At 35.5% G+C, this 22,805-nt stretch overlaps 1 protein-coding gene across 2 annotated transcripts in view; it reads right to left on the minus strand.

Annotated features, from left to right (window-relative positions):
• Positions 1-22,805, minus strand: part of snd1 (staphylococcal nuclease and tudor domain containing 1) — a 297,588-nt gene that overhangs the window by 50,142 nt on the left and 224,641 nt on the right. For both annotated transcript variants that reach the window (NM_182865.3, XM_087246093.1), the window contains exon 18: positions 5,331-5,472. In NM_182865.3, coding sequence (NP_878285.3) covers positions 5,331-5,472 — 142 coding nt within the window. The remainder of the gene's footprint in view (positions 1-5,330; positions 5,473-22,805) is intronic.

A 22,805-nucleotide genomic window follows, 5' to 3' on the forward strand; every position in this document is an offset into this window, starting at 1 on the left:
ATTTGTTATGGCTGTAACAATTACATTACAATTACAAAGTCAATGTAAATGCATGAATATAGGTGAATTTCTACACAGAATTAATTTCTGTGAATAAACTGTAGGTAAATTGATTGCACAATTTGCCTGGATCAATTCAAATAATTCAACTTGAAAAGAAAATTTGCAGTGCCCAGCATTTGGTCTAAACTCAGCAATAAGGGGGTCACAAACCAGAAGCTCCGCTCAGCAACGCGCCACGCAGCAGCATGCATTTTTGAATTCTAAACGTTGGTTTCTATCAGGGTACATACACCGATGCCGCTAGTCGGCGGTGCCCAGCCACGACTCAGGACACTGTTCATATTTCTGTCGGGCCACAGAGCACCATCTGTCTAGATTCATTTTAAATACCATGTGAATGTGCGTGTCTGGTGTATGATAATTTCAACTATCATTTGCGCGCCGTGTCACGTCAATGAGCGGTGCATCCGATGCGTGATGCCCTTCAGAGCGGCTGATTGTAGAATTGGTAACCGAGTAACCATCAGTGAACAAGGTGGGTGTAATATTCACAAAGTCAAATGCGTTTCCGTCTCCCATTATTCGCATTACCCCATTCACACCAGAAGTGAAATTAAGTATTCATGTAAGTATATCACATACAAAGTAAACGCAAACACATGAATAGGTGAATTTCTGTGCCGTGCTAACGTTTTGTTCGCCACAATAGCACAAATTTTGACACGATCAATTTAAATAATTAAACGAGTAGAAATTTGCAGTGCCCTGTGTTTGGTGTGAACATTAGAGCGACTGACTGTAGTATTGGTAACCTAGTATAACCAATAGTAAACAAGATAAGTATAACGAAAACCCCTGATTCATCATGTGGGTGTAATATTCGCCAAGTCAAATGCATTTCCGTCTTCCATTATTAGCATTAAACCGTTCACAACAAAAGTGAAATTTAGTATTCGGCAAGTATATTACATACAAAGTTGACGCAAATGCATGGATAGGTGAATTTCTGTGTTGTGTGAATGTTTTGTTCACCACGATAGCACAAAATTTGACTCAATCAATTCAACTTGAGCAAAAAAATTGTGGTGCTCTGCGTTTGGTGTAAACATTAAAGCGGCTGGCTGTAGTACTGATAACCTAGTAACCAAAAATAAACGAGGTAAGCAAGGTAAGGTTAATCCAAAAAACAAAACAAGCGAATGTAAAAAAAAACTGAGACTAAAGTGATGTTTATTCTAAATCTGGAGTGTCTCATGCAATACGTCAAAATGCACATTAATACAGGATGACAAACACAGCTAATATTTAATATTGCTATAGAAATAAAGAAATATTATTACGTTAAAAAATGCCTTAATGAACAACTAGATTTTAAAAAGTGCCTGTTTTCTTTTTTTTTTTAGGTAACAGAAAACAATTATCATGACTTAATAGATACATACTTAAATTCAACAATGCATGTTTTTCTATATTTATTATCCTCTATTCTCAAACTTCCTCTGAAATCACCTTACGGTATTAACCTTACAACTTTGAATCTGATCTCTCACATTGATGATTTCTATTAAACTTGACTCGAATTTTTGATATGGAACCCCTACTCTTCTTTCAGCAAGACCACCATAAAGGAAGAAAGTGGAATTATTAGTTGCAGAATTTGTAGACATAAAAAGTTATGTCATAATCAAAAGGCTCGTCTTCAAAGTGTTTATGAAAATCGTGCCCACCCTGTTCGAATTTCCCTGTCTTTCTGAAGTTGCTGCGAGAAACCCGGTAATGAAACTGCAAAGCGACTGGCTTGTAGGTTTTTATAGGGCTCCGCTTTGAAGTGCTCTACAAGGAACGAGACCTCCTTAACGCAGTTTGGAGAGAGTGCGAGAGAAAAAGAGGAATGACTTTCAGTTGAAAATAACAATCCTGTCTCTCTAACGAGCACATCTCTCTCTCTCTCCTTCTCCCTCCATTTTCAATCCTCTCAGTGGAAAACATTGGGCAATTAAACAAGAGAAAAGATGCACAGTTGCTGGTTCATCTATAAAATAAATAAATAAATAAAAAGGCAAGTCAAAAAAAATAATAAAAACACTGCAAAGCTGCGAACATACTGCATATTCAGCTCGCCGTTTTTCCCTTCTTATCTTCTTGCACTACTTCCTCGCCTATTTCCTGTTTTCTATCTCGCATCTCCTTCATTTTTGCACTATATTTGCCGTGACCTGCTTTTCTCCTGCAGCTAACCAGATAACCTGAATAATTACTTCACAAAGAGCTGAGCGAGTGCGTGCGCTTATGTATGTGTATGTGTGTGACTTGCTGCTGGTATTCATTGGTGTGATGGTTACTAGACGTGGCACAGCCGTCTTCACTTCCTCTCGGGGCAACCTGCAGGGGTTAAAGGTCATCTGAGGAACTAAAGTGATAAATCGAGGGTGGCCAGAATCTCTTTTCACTACCATTTTCCCTTGGTTTTTCCCAAACATGTTTTGACACCTGCAGGTCTCTGAGACGGAGTTATTTGAAGCCAAACAGCGCATTAAAAGCGATGGGATTGTCACGCTCTTGGCGACGCCAGCCACAGATTTATTATAAATTCATGCAAATTAATTAATTTGTGAATTAAGACGCATTAAGAGACGACGAAAGTCAATTTTATGGTCCCCGCCAATGAAGTCTGCCACTGGAACATGTAGCGAGACCCTAATTATGCAACAAACGACGATGTGTGGCATAATTAGGATCTTTCTACTCGTCCTAGAGTGTGCGTGTGCACTGTTTTTGGTTGCTTACAAGGACAAACTTGTATAATGACATTGGTATTGTGATGTAGTGTGGTTTATGAGGACATACTTGTGTTTAAAAATTCTAAATTCTTAATTCATACTAAACAGGGTCACAAAATTTCCTTTGAGGGTTGAATTTAGGGGTAAGACAGCATTTTTACAGTACACAACTACGTAGATTTCTCTTTAACCACCAAAACTAACATTTTTGTATGGGTGTGTATGTGTGTGAGAATAGAAAAAAGAAACAGCTCCTTGAATCACAGGATGTTTGCCCCGTCATGGACTGGGTCACTTCCAAGGGCGATTTAACTGTCATGTTTAATGACTAGTTGCTATCACACTGAGCAGAGAAAGATCACTCAGGGCATTTAGAGGACAGCAACAACACAACCTGCAATGTTTCCTAGCTGGAGTTTGTTTGCTGGAGCAGCTACATTTAATAATCATCATATCTGGAGTCGTAAGAACGCCCTTTAGGTATGATGTCATATTCATGCCTGGTTGAATGTGGAGTTGGATTAGTTGCCTATTAATTCGAAACCCTGAGAGTTTGTTATCAAACATAATGAAGGAGGCCAATTTAAATCATGTAATTCAGTAGGGCTTGTTGTTTGTTTTTGCCGCTGTTGACCAATTAATCCAAGCAGGACATAATAAGTCAGGTTGCATTCTGCCTCTTCTTATTTGGACACGCATTTATTTATATCATTTTAAGATAATCATCTGAGTTATAAAATGTTATGTTGACCATTCACTCTGGTATACCAAGACAGCAACCTGAAAATACCAACTGACTGATGCAGATGAAGAATCTCCAGAGTTTAGGGCTATTTTCTAATGGCAGTCAATGGAAAAATAGATGCTTTTTGCCTGTAGTTATGCATTTACTGGGATAAATAAACTGACCAGTATAGTGTTCACTTAATGTTTAAACATCTGAAGCATGAGGTACAAACACACACTTTAAGAGCATCATTGGTTGAATTCTGCATGGTTTCCAAATGATTTGTGTTCTTTAAAAGGTCAATCTGGAAACAAATCTCCTTATGGAAAAAGCTGTTTTGTTTACAACTTTGGCATTGAGACCAGAATCAACTAAACAGTAGCTTTTGAAGTTCATGACATAATCTAGATAACTTTGAATGATTTAAGGGCTGCATGTTTGTTTTTACAGGGACAACATATGACAAAGATTTTGTTGCCAATCCAAGTTTTAGAACTTCTAGTGGATCATTTGGTATCAGAAGTGGCTTAAATGAAAGGCAAAGGCCTCTAGATTACAATTATTTTACCAAAATAAAATATGGTCATGCCTTGATTACTAATTATTTAATTACGACTTTATTTAATTAGGTCTGACTTAGACAAAAGTCTTGTCACGAAACAGAAATAATGTACAGTACAGAATATAAAGTCATAGTGCAGTGGGAAAAGGATTAATATTGTGCATGACTCCCATGAGCTTGGAGAACTGCATCCAAACATCTTTGCGATGACTCGTGGAATGGCAAAGAAAGCATTCTTGCAGGACTCCCAGAGTTCATCAAGACTCTTTGGATTCATCTTGAATGTCTCCTCCATCTTACCCCAGACATGCTCATTGTTCATGTCTTGTGACTGGGGTGGCCAATTCTGAAGCACCTTGACCATCTTTGTTTGAGCACGCTTTCATACTGAAAGTAACCCCAAACCATGATTTTTCCTTCAACAAACTTGACTGATTTCTATGACAATCTTGGGTCCATGAAGGTTCCAATAGGTCTTTTGCAGTACCATAAAATCTACCTTCTGCCACTTTTCCAAGCTATTATTTGTTGCTCTTACAACAGGGATCAATGATGAGACTTCCGTGAAATGCGAGTACGGATATTTTCACAAATAAATTGTGATTCATCTATGACTTTTGTAATGAAATGTATTCTAATTGTAAGAAATATTCCATAACAATTTATACCACACATTACTCCCGGGGCCTTGTAAGCATGTCAGAAGACTACATGCATTCAGATATGTTATTTACAGGGTGGAAAGTAACTAGGCATTAAAAATTGATAGTACAGTATAATTAGAGGTTCAATTATACAAATAGATGTCCTGTCACTTGATCAATCCTTACATAAACTTTGATTATTGTCTCGCTGTGTGTTTGGATCGTTTAAGTTTGTGTCATAACTGTCTTTCTCTGAACCAGCGCAGATTTGTGGAAAATCCTTATACTGTTACTATTATTAAATTACTAACCTAACCTATATTCACTAACAGAAGCACTAAGATCAAGCTCGTGTGTGTGTGTACGTGTTGTGAACTAAGCAAAATGTTTATTTGAGAAATTCAAATGTCTGTATAAATATGAAAAACATAATTAGTGAATAAGATCCACTGACTTTCGATTTTCACACTATTAGAAAACAGTTATTGGTGTCAATCAGACCCCCTATTTGTCCAGTGAAAGCTTCAAGCCTTCTGGCATCACTATGAAGGTCTGGCCATGCAAGCATGAACACCAAATTCTGCACTCATTTGAGAAATGATTAAAGCACTCACCGGTTTCCACATCCTGCGCATAGAAGTGCAGTCCATCTGTGATCTCAGTGACGTAGACGGATCTGTATTTCGCCACACGTTCTTTCGCCTCTGTGACCTGAGCCACCTCTTCTTTTGGTTTCTCTTCATAATTGGCCCAAAGCTGTTGATTGGTAAAAAGAAAATTCTGGTTTAAAACAGGATCTAAACATTACAATTAACACTTAATAAAGTTTGCCACTAATCTTACTTTATTATATACATTTAAAATAATAAATAAAGCTTTAGGGCTGGCAATATGGCTGAAAACCCAAATTCAAATTTCCTTTTTTTAAATTGAAGCACAATTCGATTATAGATTTACTGTTAAAATAAGAAAAAAACTACCTTCTGCCACTTTTACAAATTATTAACTTGAAGTCAAGTTATTATTTGTTGCTTTTACAACTGAGATTGACAAAAAGACTTTTGTCAGGCAGTGTAAAGCATGAAAAATCTTAATGTGTGATTGGAAGATGATTGAAGGTCTCGAGTGTGAGAAAATTAAGATCTTTTTCATTTTTGTGGGAACTAACTCTTTAACTAGTGTTAACTGGAAAGTTAATAGGTTATTATATTTTGATTTCATTAACTTAAATCAGTAAACACCTCAAACTGATTCAGATGTACGCAGTTTAACCAATTGTCACCAGTGTAAATACTGCTTTAGTTAACAATGCCTTCACACAATGGGTCGGTAACCTATTTACTCAGTCATGAGAAGGTCAAAGTGACCTTTGCACTTCACGGATGAAAGGCTAAATTGGTTAAAATTTCAGCAAATCCACAAGAGACCGAAACAGAGCATCGTGCAAGCTCATTAAGACTCGTGGCGGCAAATCACGAAACTGAATGTGGATTTCAGAATCGTACCATAAAAACGAAGGCCGAAAAGTTCTGCTTCATCAATGCTTTATGAAATGTCAAGAAACGAGCCCCTGCGTGCAGTCAAAGCAGTTTGTTTTGCTTACTAAGCGCTGAGTCTATTATGAAATACAAACACGAAGAATTAACAGGCTCTTACGCAACCGCCCCTTACTTCAGTTTCCGTGGCTTTATTAGCAAAATGATGTTCATCAGCTATTGAAGTTCCCCCCTGTTATTCCATTAATTTTTTTTTCCTCTCCCAGAGAGCGGGAGGAAGCTAATTACGAACCAGACTTTTTATATGCGATTCCTCACGGTGCTGGTTTTAGCTAATTATGTCCACCAGGACTGCAGGACCGACATGTACAGACCAATTCCAGCACCAGCCTGCGAATTAAAATATATATACACATTTTAATAACACATCCTCTGACATGCTGAAACCAAGCCACCAAATGATAAACTACAGGGTCAAACTAGCCAATTACATCCGATTATTCCCCTCGAGGTGTGACAAAAACAAGAGAACATGGAGGAAAAGCACTCCCCGGGGGGGGAAAACGGTTGAGTTAATGAAGATCTAAACGCGCCACGCTCTGCAAAGCTCTCTGCAGCAAGGGCGTTAGTCTAACCCTACTACCCACCATGCCCTGGCACGGTAACACAAAGTTATAATCAAACCTGCAGGACCAAATCGCAGTCACCCAGATTTGAGTGTCAACATTTGTTATCCCGCCGACTGTCACAATGTCATGTCTAGCACCGCTGGTCAATGCAAAAACGCCACGATTCCTACAGCCACGTGACCTTTGACGTGCAGCACTGAGGCAAGGGCAGTCGAGACATATGCAAAAAAAACCCACTCGAACGAATTCTCGGCCGCAAAAAGCACAAAAGAAGTGGCGAACACACACTGTGACTCAAAGAGACACACTGCACCCTGGGCAAATGACCTTCTGTGGGCAACCAACCATTCTTGTTTGTTCCACATGAGTGCAGGTATATGACTGCTGCTGGGCGGGGTCATGAAGGGAAAGCATTTATGATGTATTCTGTCATTGAGCTGCCTGTGGCCTAAATCCATAGCAATAAGCTATAAAAAAACAAGTGTGACAGAAGAGTGAGAGACAGAACAAGTGAAACAATAGCTTTGTCGCAAGCAGAATCCTCAAAGGACAAAAAAAAAACACACATTAGCTGACATATACAGAGGCAGAAACATGAGGCAGACTTCAGAAGCTTCTAACATGAGCTAATGAGAGATGCTAAACTGAGTCTGGATGAGACTTATTTAAAATGATGGAAATATTTCAGAACGCACATGGTTGTGACCTTTCATATGAAGGCAATAAAACACCTCTGCATTCCATCTATTATGAGCTTATGCTAAATAATTACATAAATTTGATAAAATTCACTATCAACAAACACTGATGTACAGTTGCTGCTCACAAATTAAGAGTTTGGTATGATGGAATGTACACATAAATGTGATAAAAACGTAGGGGTTCCATATAAGGATGCATCGATTAACCGATTTCGTTATTAACCGTGCGTTAATTCGTCATGGTAATTAATCGCAAAGGCTTCTGCACGGAACAAAACTAAACTGTTAAAACAAAGTGATGCCAACTGTTAGCTAGTTTAAAGTTCCAAGCTTTAGAGGCTAGTATGCACACAGACACTGAATTAACTATGGTTGAGGCTATAAACTAATGGCCGTTCCCATATTTCGTCTTTTGCACTCGCAAGTTCATAAATTTTTTCTTGTGCGCATATTGTGATGCGCCAATGATTTCCAGGCGCACCTAGTTGAAAGAATGACGTGAGCGCATCGAGGTCACGTGACAAGAACTGACCAATCAGCTTCATACTTTGTATATAAAAAAGGGCTTGACAATATATTTTTTCAGCATCAATATTACAACGTGATCATTCGCAATAAACACATCACAGGATATGCAATATTAATTTAATTTTGATTTATAATGTATTATTCACTTATGTTTTTGAGGCCTGTGACTGTATAAGGATTTTCAAAACATTCAGGCAAAAGAACTTGCAGCATTTGTAACGTTAAAAATTATTAATTTGTATGTACTGTTTTAATAATACTGTACCTGAATACTGTTAGACTTGTAAAACCGCAAATTACTGTTTATTTTAATTGTATCTGATTCTTTTTTATATTAATAAATTGTTTATTAGATAATATGTAGTTGCGCTCACCTACTAAATCTCAGTCAATGATTAATTCTTTCTTAATAGAAATACTCGTATCATCTGGTCGAATTGTATTCATATCACAATATATATCGCAGGATATCAAAATATTTATAATATGTTTTTGATTTATGATTTTTCAATATTGTGCAGCACTATATGAAATGCACATGTTACTACTCAGACAACAAAATGAAAATACCATGTTCATGATATAGTTGATTAAAAGTGTCTTTCAGACATAAGTTTAGCAGCCTTTGTTTTCTTTAAAATGGGAAATACTTAGCTAATATGATGCTTCGATTTACATTAGACAAATACTTTTATTGTTCTTATTTTTATTTATTTATTTACTGATTGTTCTAACCCTAAACTGTCCCAATTTTTCCCAACACCAATCCAATAAGTCAACAATCTTTTTTATACATATTAATTTAAGGGGACTGAACATAAAACCTTTAAGTTGTCCCCCCAAAGTTTAAGAACTGTGTTGCATCAACTCATTTCAAATTTGCTGTTTGATCAAGTATCGCTTTTTTTTTCGCGCAATAAAAATGTTTTTGTGTAATAAGACCGTCCAAAGATGTTTCAGGCCATATTCAAGTATTAAATGTATCGAATCAGTACTTTAGCATTTGTATTAAAGAAACAAATAAATGAAAAACAGATCTATTGGCACAATAACTAATAACAACTAATAACAACTTTACTACTACTATCATAAAACATTTCAGAATGTGCTATACAATAATTGTACCACAGAAAACAAGGTTTCACCATGAACGTGGTTAAAATGACTGCAGCACATGCTATCAACTGCCTTATTGCTTTATCATGATTAGCATCGGCCATTTTAAGCAGCATATTGTGTCACTAGTATTTTAGTGTGACTGTCTGTTTAGTTGAGCACTCAAGGAGAGGGCAGTCTTCTCTTCAGGGACAACAGACAGAGCAGAGTTACATTCATAAAAAAACTGCTTCTCTCTCACATACGCGCACACACAAACGCAGAGTTCAGGGGAGGAGGAAGATCCAAACGCTGATCAAAGGTGACAGTGTGTCAATTCCAATAGAGTGTGCTCTGCCCAGAGAGAGTGAATCCCCATCAACACCCACAGAGAGTGCGCGCGCGCACACACAGCCAATGGGACTCAAACGTTCAGTCACACCAAAACCCTCTATTTTACCTGACAAATTAATCTACAGCCAAAAAAAGTTGGGAATGTTGCAGTAAGCCAGAGAGGGCAACTATACCATAATAGCTCAAAGCAGATACGACGGGTACCCAACAAGTGCCTTTATACAAAATACACTATCAATATATGGTTTAAGCAACGATATCGCAATGTGATTATTCGTAATAGGCACATCACAGGACATGCATTGTTAAGTCTGAAAAATAGTTTAACATTTGCCAGTGACTGTATTAGGATTATAAAAGCATTCACGCAAAATAAATTGCACTGTTTGTAATCTTAATAGTTATTTTTATTGAATTATTTATACAGTACTACTATGCAGTACTATTTTATATTTGATTAGATTCAATTACTGTACTTGAATACTCAGACTCCTTGGAAAACAATAAAAAAAACAGCTTATTTCATTTGTATTTATCTATGCTTATTGATTATGTTTTATCCAGGTGCACCTACAGAATAATTTCCAAATAGAAATATTCTTGTCATCTGGTGAAATTGTATTCATATCGCAATATATAAATTAGAATGGCAAAATATTTCCAGCCCTACTTTAAACATTTCGCATAATAAGGGCTCCTATCCTTTCATGATAGGCTGATTCAAGGACCTTTTAAAGCACCAATAAATTGGAATCAAGCACTTTTGTAATTTACACCCCAGCATCTGTAGCACCATGAACCTGCTTACTGTACTTAACATTTCACTTACACTTAATTTTTACCTAAATTATATCAGATACATTTTTTTTAAATATTGACCATTTAAAAAAGTCATGTTTAAACAACTTTTATGAAATTGTTGGATTCAATACTGGTGTTAATAAATCCTCCCAGTGTTTTTCAGTGGCAACAATTTCTCAGTGTTATTGTACAAGAATTTTTTTTTTAATTTAAGAATTTCTCAGTTTTTTGGTTCTGTTTTGAGAGTTTCTGCCACTTTCACCAAGTTAAATTTAAGACTAAGAAGCTTTAAGACCATTATAAATATAATTTTAGACTTACAGTATACAGTGCTAAATGGATTTTTCTCAAATTTCCAAGATGGAAAACATTTTCTCTTGCCCTACCTAAAATTATTATAATTTAATACATTTAACAATACACTAATTTAATAATAAAGCAGCAAATAAATGAAGACCAATTGAACAAATGTTACTGTAAGGAATGTCATTAAATGCAATTTTTTAATAAAAGGTTGAAAGCTTTGAGATTGGGTTTGTTGGGTTTGTTGGTGATTGTATGAGTGTTAATGGTCAGAATGGGTAGCTATACATCAACAAAGGAAAATTAAGACCTACAACACAATATTTCAGTAGATTTAAGCCTAAACTGAGTCTTAAAATTTAGCTTTTGAGATTTAAGACATTAAGACTTCATTACAATTGTTGAAATAAAACCATAAACAAATTGAATTTCTAATTTAATTCAAGCTCTTTCAAGAAGCTGTGTTTGTTTTCAAGTACTTTCCAAGCCTTGAATCCATATGTCTGAAATGTAAGTACTTTTAAAGGTCCCATTATATCTATATCTAATTTGAAATCTAACTTACCATTAGATTTTTAGAGTTTAGTATCAGTATTGCTAGTTTTTAAAAAATCTAGTGTGCACCAAAACAGTGACAAAATTCACGTTTAAAAGACATAAAACATAATAACATGTAAAGCTTGTAGTTACTAAAAGCTTGTAAATACTAAACATTTCGCCTAAATGGATTAACGGTTTTAATCACATCACATACTACAGTTTCTCATCAAATCATAACCAATCAAATGCTCTAGTATCTGACATGTCCCGCCCTCTTCAAAATGCTTATTGAAAATGCTTTTCATTTAATGCACTTGAGCTAAACCAGTCTTACTGGCAGAGGAGTGGATGTTTTTTTTTGTTTGTTTAAAGGGGAGGAGCCATACCATGTGTAAACCCTACACACTATTCGTTCTAGGTAGTATTCAGAAATTCATTTATTGTCCCCTAATCATACTAATAATAGGATAGTCGACTTTTCCAGCAGAAATTCGAAGTACGTCTAACTACTAACCATACTGTCTAAAGTACATCATGCACAAGACATGAATTCGATTAAAGCTACAAACACTTCTAAAAAGTGTTAAACTACAAACATGGTGGACAGACAACATTTTAGGATGTAGTATAAGTAGGTGAACTTGGACACAGCAGCAGACTTTGTGTACTCCATATATAAAAACTGTTAAATACCAGCCAAGCTTAACCACAAAGACATTATCTCATACCATACCACCTCTTAACATTTCATGTCAAAAAAATCTACACCCCCCAAAAAAGTACATGCCTGAGAGTGAAACCACAATACCCACAGGTCTTTTTTTTCTGCAAAGCTAATTTGCACTTAACCACCTTTTAATACTTTTTGATTTACTTTTAACATTATTAAACGTTTCACTGTTGCATAGCCATCTAATAATCCTTTAGTGAAGAAAAAAATGAATCAAAAGCCATGCTTATTATTAATCAAATTATACTTGGTAAATCAATTTAGCATCCATTATATTCATTATGAAGGCACCTTTGGAAATAAAGGCTCATTAATTCAAGAGAAAGCTCTTTCTGACACTTCTCTGAGACATAATGGCACATTCATCCAGCACACACAACACACACACATTCACAAAGTCCACTTAAATTGATGAACCGGAGCATAAATTGGACACTTGGAATTTTAAGATGCGAGTCTGATGACAAGCAGTGTACGACAGAAAACGTCTCATTTAAGAGGTCCGCTGGATATCTTTAAAAACAAATCATATATTTCCTCTTCATTACAGGAATGGGCAGATGTTTCGTTAAGCTGATAGTATCTGAATGCTGTTTTGCTGGAATATTTCAGATTTTTAAAAGAGGGAAACACTTGAGTTAATCTATCCAGCAGTCTGATGACTCAATTTGTGTTTCGCTGCGATGCTTGAATAAAGCACTTGACAAACTTGACTGAAGTCAATATTAAACATCTGAACCATTTTATTTCCAGGATGTTTAAGCAGAATTGCTCATTTGTTGAAAATTGGATCCTATTCTATTTAAAAGCGTTCAAGCTGACTATACATTCAATAAAATGGCATCATAGCTATCGTTTGTTTGTGTATATGATATGTATTTTGTGTTAAGATTTGTTTCTACTTTTAACATTGTCAAAGATCTACAGATGAAAAATAGCCTAATTCTGGCACATTTTACAGTAATGTAGAATTATATGTAATGTCCCTGTACACAAATAAACTAAACTAAAATGCATTTCATATTTGAGCCTTTATTTGGGCTTTATTTGCCGCTTTTTTTGTAATAATGTGCACAATAATGCATACAGAGAAAATAAATAAATAAATAAATAAAATGTGTTTTATGACAGGGCTCAACAAAAAGGATTTCCAGATGGCCCGGGGCCAGCATGCAAGGCGCTCAGGACAGTTAACAGGATCGTTACTGGCCCGAACAGCCACTAAAGTTTATTTTGGGACTGTTTGTCAATTAGGTGCAAATAGGGTGCTTTTCACACCTAAACATTTATTTCGGAACCGGTCTCATTTGTCAAGTTTGCGCAGTTCGTTTAGCATAGGTAAATCCTGCAATTGCACATGGATCTGAGATCGCCTGAATAGAAATGATTGAGAGATCGATTGCAGCGAGAAAGCAAAACAATAAAATAAACTAATGACCCAGGCTATATCACACTGTATTATGGTCATGTAATAGCCATATATACGGCTATATAAAGAGAGAATTATGAGTAGGCCAGCAAATGTGTGTATCATGTCCAATACGAAAGTGAAAGTATGCTGAAATATTACGAAGTGGTGTTTGATTAATTAGGAAAATTGACAGAAATTAATTTGATAATTTTTTTTTATATTTGAATCTTATAATATTTTGTATTAGGCCTATTGTGGTGGTATTAGTGAGGCCAGCAGGGGGCGCTAAACCTGCGGTCTGTGTGGGTCCTAATGCCCCAGTATAGTGAAGGGGACTCTATACTGCTTAGTGAGTGACTTCTTTCGAATGAGACGTTAAACTGAGGTCCCGACTCTCTGTTGTCATAAAGATGTCCTTCGAAAAAAAAGTAAAGTTTAAAGCGCTTTGAGTGTCTAGAAATGAGCTATATAAATGTAAGTAATTATTATTATTTATTAATTATTTTGGTTTTGTTAATTTCTGTACTGACACCTCGAAAGAAAGAACAACATTGATTTGCTTCATTATCTGACTGCAGTCTCGCTTCATCTGTTAGTTCTAATTCAGGCCTATAGTGCATAATTCTAGCCAACGTTTTTTTAAAATAAAAAAATTATTAAATATATATACATTTCAAATTGGTTACATCACAATTGTAGGTTTCTAAATTGTCAGTTAAATTTAAAGAACAGTTATGCTGAATAAAAAGTTTACGTATACAGTTATGCTATTGATACATTTAAAATGTTGCTAAGAAATAGCTATTCACTTTTTTTTTTTTTTTGCCCAGGGAAAATCGGGCCAATAGAAAAAATGCATAGCGTTAAACCATGTATGATTTAAAATAAATTATTTTATTATATTTCTTTGTCCATCATAAACAAAAAACATATTTTAAATGAAAAATATTAAATAAAAATAAATTAAACCGACCTGGTAAAACTTTTAAAAATCTATTATTTACATTCAAAATGTAGTAAAGTAAAAATATAAAATAAGGTATATGTCTTTCTACCACTCAATACCTCAAAAATGCTAAATATCCAAGGTAATCAAAACAAAACAGCACAAATATAGATGGACACATCTCTCCAAATTGTCCAAACATACAGGTCACGCAGTGCTGAACTATGCAGGCAGTAGAAGGACGACTGAATGGTAATGGGAGAGGTGTTTTACATCATCACGGTGTTTTAGCAAAGTCAATGAAGTTCTACGACCCATGATGCCCGTCTGCTCGATCCGTCTGTGCATATTGATGAAGCTATTAGCAGTATGGAATGACTAACAAGACACGTGCCTTTATGTCCAATGGCTCCTTGCACCAGAATCAACCTTTTGCAGATGAATATGCCGTCGACATACATTAACAAATGAATGATTCAACTACTGCAGAAATACAATACAACCTGGATATAGATACAAGCCAGTGGCCACAGGAGACTTTGCAGTATTGCTTTCTCTCGCAATATAGATTTCTTAACTCTTCTGAAGTTGGTATTTTGGCTTTAAGTATGAAACAAAGTTCATCAGTAGTTTGTAGAATAAAAAAAGGTTTCACCCAAACATAAATGTACATATCTACATTACACATTTTCCAAAATGTCTAATCTTGTCTTTGATTTTTAAGTCTTACACTGCAAAAAGCAACTAGTTAAAAAAATAGCAGAATTCTTTACTGAAAAAAATAACCTTATTATATACAACAATATGATGTATTTTTTCTCCTTAAATTATTAAGTTAGACATTCTGTTGGGACTTATTTTCTTGTTTCTCACTTTAAAAAATCCATTGGAATAAGTTACCTAATAACATTCAATCCACTACATCATTTAAGGTGTTTAAGCAAAAGCACCTTAATAAGCCATATTTTACTTTGGACCAGTTGTTTTTCCTGAAGATGTTGTTGTTTATGTGGTGATTTGATTCACTGATCTGTACATCTTTTTGCACTGTGTAAATGTATGTGTGTATACTATGTCCCTTTTTGTTAATGTTTGTTTTGTTGTTTTATAAATGTTATGTAATTTATGTTTTGTTTATGTTTTCTTGTGTTTCCAAATCTGGAGCTTATCTAACAAAATAATGTACGATAACAGTTCAAACTCAACTCTGCTGAGAACTGTAATTGCTTTTATAGAGTGTACATGTTTATATAAATAAATTAACATATCACAAATTACTTTAACAATCTACACATGTACATTTAAAGTACTTACAAAAATTTATTTTTATTTATTTAAGTGGTATTTTAAAATATGTTATTAGAATTTTTATTTTAAACATTCGGAATGGAGTTGATTTAATATATTTTTTTAATAATTATGCACAGTTAATTTAATTGATAATTTTAATGCAATGGGTTTACTCAGTTTTGTTTTACTTTCAACACTTTGAAGCAACACGTTTACTTATTTTAAAGTAGTCAACTAATTGCTTTTTACAGTCTACACGTTTATATAAACAAACATCACAAACTAAAAAAAAAAATGCATATGTATATTTAAAAGTACTTAAAAATATATTTTAGTCATTTAAGTGTATTTTAAATGTTCTTTTTAACTGTTATTTTAATTTTAAACGTTTGAAATTAAGTCAATTTAACAGATTTTTTATAATTATGCAGTAAATTTACTTAATTTTAATACAACGGGTTTAACTCAACTAATCCTTTTAAAAGCAACACATTTACTCAAATTAGGTAAACTTTGTTTTTTACAGTCTACATGTAGATTTTATGTAATTTGTGATGTTTATATAAACATGTATATTTAAAGTACTTACAAATGTATTTTTAGTTATAGAATTGTATTTTAAATGTCATTTCTAACTGTTATTTACAATTTTATTTAAAACTTTTGAAATCAAGTCGATTTAACATATTTTTATAATTATGCACAGTTAATGTACTTAATTTATTGCAATGGCTTTACTCAGTTTTTAACTTTACTAATCAATTTAAATGCAAGACGTTTATATTTTAACCAAAGTTTACCAACTGCCCTTTACAGTCTACACGTTTATATAAACAAAAATCACAAATTGCATCAAAAATCTACATATGTATATTACTTAAAAATGTTTTTTGTACAATTTATGTTCTATTTTTAGTTAAATGTATGTTAAATGGTATTTTTAAATGTTATTTAAATTTTTTATGTTAATTTAAATGTTCATTTATTAATTTAATTTAATAAATCGTTCATTTATTGATTAAAATGTTAATTTAACAACATTTTTTAAACCAGCAGATTGAGAGATGCTAAACTATAAGACTGGAGTGGTCATTCATATTAGTGGGTGAAAAAAAAAGTGGGAGAGAAAAAAGGTTTTCAGACAATCTTCCAGTATAAAACGATTGCAGTGGATCAATATGCGCCTATTTCCAGTGTCCCTCTAAGTGCAATGCCCCATTTATCAACATGCACCGCTTCCACACACTGCCTTGAAACAATGCGCACAGAGAAAAGCGCAATGCAAACACAATAACAGACTTGACACTGCTAAAATAAATAAATAAAAGCAGCAAGACCGTGACGGAATGCAATCATATTCTGTTTGCAACTAAAACGAAGCTGATTAGCATGCATGACAACGTGTAGCTTTAGAGGATTGGGCGGAGAGGGAAAAAGAAGAAGAAATCAATGTGAAAAGATCCATGAATGACAACAGCACTGAGCCCTGCTCGTCTGAACCCCTTTTGATTGACATCTAAGAGCCGTCACCTCTGACCTCTGGATACGCCCACATTGAAAAACAACATGGGATCCAGGCACAGTGTATGACAGAAATGTGTGCATGCTAACAAGACTGCCACAGATGGAGCCAAGTGCTAATGGGGTGGTGCTCCAGCGTACCGCAGGCTGGAAGGTATTAAACGCATATTTACGCAGACAAATCAATCAATTTTCAAAGATTATGGCAGATAGCTAGTGAGACATTACCAAACATGAAAGTCTAAAATTATAATAGCATTAACATATAAATAATAATAATAATAGAGATTTTGCACCGGAATTTTCGACCGAAAATATTGATTGAAAATTATAGACAGGTTGTTGGACAACAAAAAAAAAAAAACAATCAAAAATATGCATGCATGTTTTGTTGCTGCACCATTGACTAGATTGCACACACTCATAATCAATGTTCAAAGTATTCCAATAGCCCCCTCATGTACCCGCATACATATCTATTTACGTGTCACACATGTACACTAGAAAATCGAAATCTGCTTTTTTATATGTATGTTTTTACACTACTGTGTTAGCATGGCGACACTGGTAAATGATTGCAATGATGCCTTGCAACTCTTTTATTAAAAACAGTGTAATTTAACCATGTGGTAGTGTTAAATTGAAAAAGACTTACAAACTTACTTTGTGCCTTCAAAATAAATTATAAATAATTATTACAAAGCATTTTTTGATTTTGGTTTTTGGATAAAATGCATGCAGAATTTTCCATTTAAACCCAGACCTTGAATTATTATTAAAAATAAGTAAAATAAAAAAATAAATAAATAAAAGCACTGTTAAACACTCGCTCCATTGGGCTCGCGGCTCTCAGCACCACCCGCACTTGCCACCGATACCAAGCTGACCAATCACAGAGCTTTTTTTTTTGCATTTTTTGAGAGGTGCGCGTCAGTGTTGCAGTCAGCCACAGCAAGGGCTATACGACCACACAAAGAATGCATAAGCGTGCACTTGACGCAGAACTATAAATCAGCCCAAAGAGTCATGAATCCAGTTAAAATTAAGTGTTCAATTCAAAGGGTATAAAACATTGCAAGATGGGACTTGTGCAAATGTGATTATAGTAAAATAACCCTTCACACTTCTGTAATGAGTTTCACCTGTCAAAACTTAGAGTAAAGCTCCAAGTTCAGCTGATTTGCCATGTACAAGGGGTGAGAGCAGTGAACATGTCAATCTGAACACATTCCTTATTGCGATCTTCTAACAACTGGGTTATCAAAATCAACTAAAAATAAAATGACATTGATTAGCTGATTTAAAATGTTTTAATAAATCAGTGGGTCCAATAAGAACTAAAATGGCCGACAAGTTGTTTAATCAATAACAACTGCATTGTTGCTATATATAAAAATAAGAGTAAATGACTTTCTTTGGGTCAATAAAACCAAACCCAACCAAAACACCTAGATATACTTTCTTTGTTCATGAAATTAAATAAAATTCAAGTCTTGAACTCGTTCTGGCCACCAAATATGCTAGTGGAACAGTGCACCCCATTAAAGACATATGTGTACTGCAAATCCCTCAACTTTCAAAGAACACATCAAATGAGAGGAATTTCAAACACACACATCCAAGTATGGTTTCTAAAATCCAATTATCTTTGTAGCAAGTATAAGACCTTCAAGTCCGAGGAAGATGTTGGGAGAAAAGATGCCTGTCATCCATTAGAACGTCATGCGTGTTTGAAGACTCCAGCATGCAATTGCTGCTTTGACTTCAGGTCTAAACGTAGCTGATGTGTTAACATGTCTGAAGTGCCTGAGCGACTCCACTTATCAATCCTAAGGCATTAAGACAAGAACCACCAGTGACAGCTTGCACATTTTTTTCCCAGGTAAATGCATGCATGCGTGATGCGAAGAAAAAAAAGAAAAAGCTAATATGACTGTAAAGGACCATTTCTCTTGATGCCACACTGGGATTTCGCTGTCAGACTTCTTTCTCTGGTTTAAACAAACGCAAACATGTGGGTCCAAGCGATGGCAGAGGGCAGACCAACCATCCATCACACGTCCCAAAGTCCACATCAATCTACTCAGGGACGCTGACAAACACATCAACCGCGCGACCTCCACTGTCAGCATCCACTTAACCTGCAAACACCAAGCTAGCGCTATAAACTCACTTAGCATAATCACACAAGCGGTCGTACACTCATCTCAAAACACGCCGAGCACTGTAAGTTAAAGAAATCTGGCTTTTTCTTTTTTTTTTTGACCCAGCCGACTCGGACGGGGTGACGTTGGGTGAACGCAAAGAGGAGGGGGTGTGTGCACGGAGCAGAGGTGGACGCAGAGTCTTGGATGTGGTTACTTAGCGGATAAATTTATGCATTAAAAGTGCCCAGGTGGCATGGCACTTTGGGAATCAACAGCTGCGAGATGTCAGCATGCAGGGAGCTTCTCTTCAGCCTCATATCACCGACAGCAGCTGTTCTGATGCAGTGGCGGCTACGCGGCTTATACTGCGGCTTACACTGCTAATGTCACCACCCTCCTGTCAGACGTTACAAACTCCCACCATTCCCCAAATTTCTGTACAGTGAAGGTAAGACATAGGCAGAAACTTGCAGGGGCGTTGGTGTTGGAACGAAGACGGTAAGCGGTTTATCGCCATTTCTGTGGGGGGCAACTATAGCTTGTTTGCGCAAAAAGAAGTCTGGTTTTGATGGTTCTGGCATGCATGTCGCGACTCCCCACCCGCACAGATGATGCCTCCAGGGAAACTCAGCAGCATATGGGGCCTTACACAACACTCTGATTTCTGCTCCAATGCTGACTTCATAGAGCTATTAGAAGACTGCAAAGAGGCGACATGACGCAAAAGAAAAAAAAAAGGTTAACTCCGTTGAGCATACAGCCATCAGACTTATCCAATTAAATAATAATATATAGATATATTTGACAAGTCAAAGTTTAAAAGGATTTAAAGCACACTTAATTCCACATGAAATGGAAGTACCTTTACCAAGTGTGTCCAACTTTCCTTTAAAGTCAGGCCAAAACATTTCAATCGCCCCCTAGTGGCTGGATGCATTGTAGGTCATAAACACTACTCTCTACATACAAAAGGAATGTGATCCAAACAACATAACTTTGGTTTGTCACTATATAGGGTAGGGATGTCACGATACCATTAATTCATGTCACAATACTACCAGCTGAAGTGTTACGATACCAATAGTACTGCGATACTGTAATTCATAACTCAAATTATAAAGAAATTGTCAGAAATGCAATTTCTTACGTAATAATAGCCCTTATTATTATTATTATTATTAAAAAAATATTTGCATGTCACTTCATTTAAAATGTATTCCTTTGTTTATTTTGTAGATAACTGACCAACAAAAAATACATTAAAAATAAAAATACTAATTATACTAAACGAAATTTGTTAAAAAAAAGAGCATTTTTCAACACAATTAGGCTATACGAAATGGTCAAAAATTGTTTCAATGTTTCCTGTTGCTATTTTGGGTAGATAGATCATTAATGACAATACTACCGTTTACAAACTACAGCAGCACTGGCAGTATTTTGGAGCCATAGTATCAAGATACTACCATAGTACCGGTAAATCGTTTAACCCTACTATATAGTTGTTATTACAGAGAATTATGTCCAAGTGTCTTATTTGTTTGCATTGTAATTATTTGATGTAATAAAATAGGCTGTGCTGTGCAGGATTGTGTGCTTGTGAGTTTGGACTATATAAATATAGGACAGATTTGGCTCTGTCCATCGGTTGTTGAATGATCTGAATGCATTCTTACAGTCAACTGACTATAGAGGCCAGGACATGCCAATCCAACAGTCAGCTGTTAAACAGTGTCAGGCCATCATTGAGCGTCTGTCAGGCTAGTTTGTTTAGTGTGTACCACACGTTACCTCTTGCCAGGCTCATGATCACATTGGAAAGAAGCAGTGCTGTTGTATTACACTAAATACATTAAGGTTGTGCTTTAATGCTGCTCTATGGAGTGTAATAAAGTGTCTTTGGTGTCTGATTTCTATCAACCAAACGAAAAGCTGAGGTTGTGTGAGGTCATTAGCAAGGCGGTACAGGACATGGTCCTTGTCACTAGTTAAAATGGCCTATTTCTCTGGATTTGAAACATTTGGAATAACAAGCACGCAAGTCAGCAAATATATAGACTATTCTAGTGTTTTTTGGGCGTACAGTACATAGTGCCTTTACCCCAGAACATGTCATTGTTTTGGATGTTCGGTAGGTTCCATTTTATTTTTTTTATTATATGTTCTTATGGTTTTGTATGCTGATGCTTCCAACATATGGCTGCAATTAACATTGCATGTATTATTAGCCTATCTAATAACTAGCATCAGACATTATCAGCAGACTTTTTTTTTGTTGCAATTTCTGCGCAAAAATCTGCGGATTTATGCGTAATGATTATAGGATTATTGTAACTAAAAACTTTATACATGAAAATAAAAAAATCATAAATTTTTAACCTTTATTAAATGATTATGTAAATCCAATTACATCCACTTATTGTTAAACAAAACAAGTCTCTTATTCAATACTACTAAAAGACAGAAAATATGACTTTACACACTGTTTTGTAAGTAAATCATATGAATGTTTTCCTATTAGTGAGCAATATTACTGAAATTTATTTAAAAACTGAATAAAAATTAACTTACATTTACACAATTAAAAAAATACTCAATGATGGGCAAAACATCTGCAAAAATATGCTCATACAGATTCTGTGTAGGCCTAAAAATATCTCATCTACTAAACCGGGGAAGTCCAAACTCGGTCCTGGAGAGCTAGTGTCCTGCAGATTTCAGCTCCAACTTGCCCCATCACACCTGCACGGATGTTTCTAGAAAGCCTAGTAAGAGCTTGATTGGCTATCCCTGGTGTGTCCGATTGGGGTTGGAAGTAAACTTCGCAGGACACCGGCCCTCCAGGACTGAGATTTGCACATCCCTGTACTAAACCAAACCAGTCCACTGATACCAAACACGCTAATGAGTTATCTGGTGTATCTGTAAAGTCACTTACAGTAAACCGAATGTTTAAAAGCATTTGCATATAGACAAGTGAAAATAAAAAAGATTTTCCATTTCACACCAACTTTAAGACAGCAGGAAGTATATTAATGCTAAATTGGCTGTTGAACAACTGGTTGACTATTGTGCCTATCCCTCCCTCCCCTCGTCCAACACACTGTTTTTCCAACACAAGAAAATATATTCAAAAGAACAGAACGCACAAGAGGAGTTCTGAGATTTCATTCTGAACAAACCTCCTGATGTTTGTACAAAGCCGAGCAAAATAAAAAATAAAAGCCCTCCAAATCAGTATTCATTTGCAGTAAAGACTAGAAGCGGAGCTATTTAAAGCGGCTTATTTCCAGCTAGCCTGCCTACCTGCTGTCTGCCCACACTTCACCACATGAAATAACCACATGCGACATATGTTTTAATCAGACGCCGTCATGACAGAGGGCTTCCAGGAAGGACAAGGAATTCAAGTGAAGTCGACTTCCAACTAAACCCATTTGCTAGCCAAACCGATAATTGTGTTTACAGATCCCTGACCTAAAGAGGCTTCATATTTCTTTCTCTCCGCCGAGGAGTCAGCGTGCACAAATGCGTGCAAATTAAAAGCAAAATAATCAACTATATAACCCAGCAAGACTTGATGCCAGGTTGTCATGG

The sequence above is a fragment of the Danio rerio genome, chromosome 4 (genome assembly GCF_052040795.2).
Source record: "Danio rerio strain M-AB ecotype USA chromosome 4, GRCz13ab, whole genome shotgun sequence".
Lineage (NCBI taxonomy): Eukaryota > Metazoa > Chordata > Actinopteri > Cypriniformes > Danionidae > Danio > Danio rerio.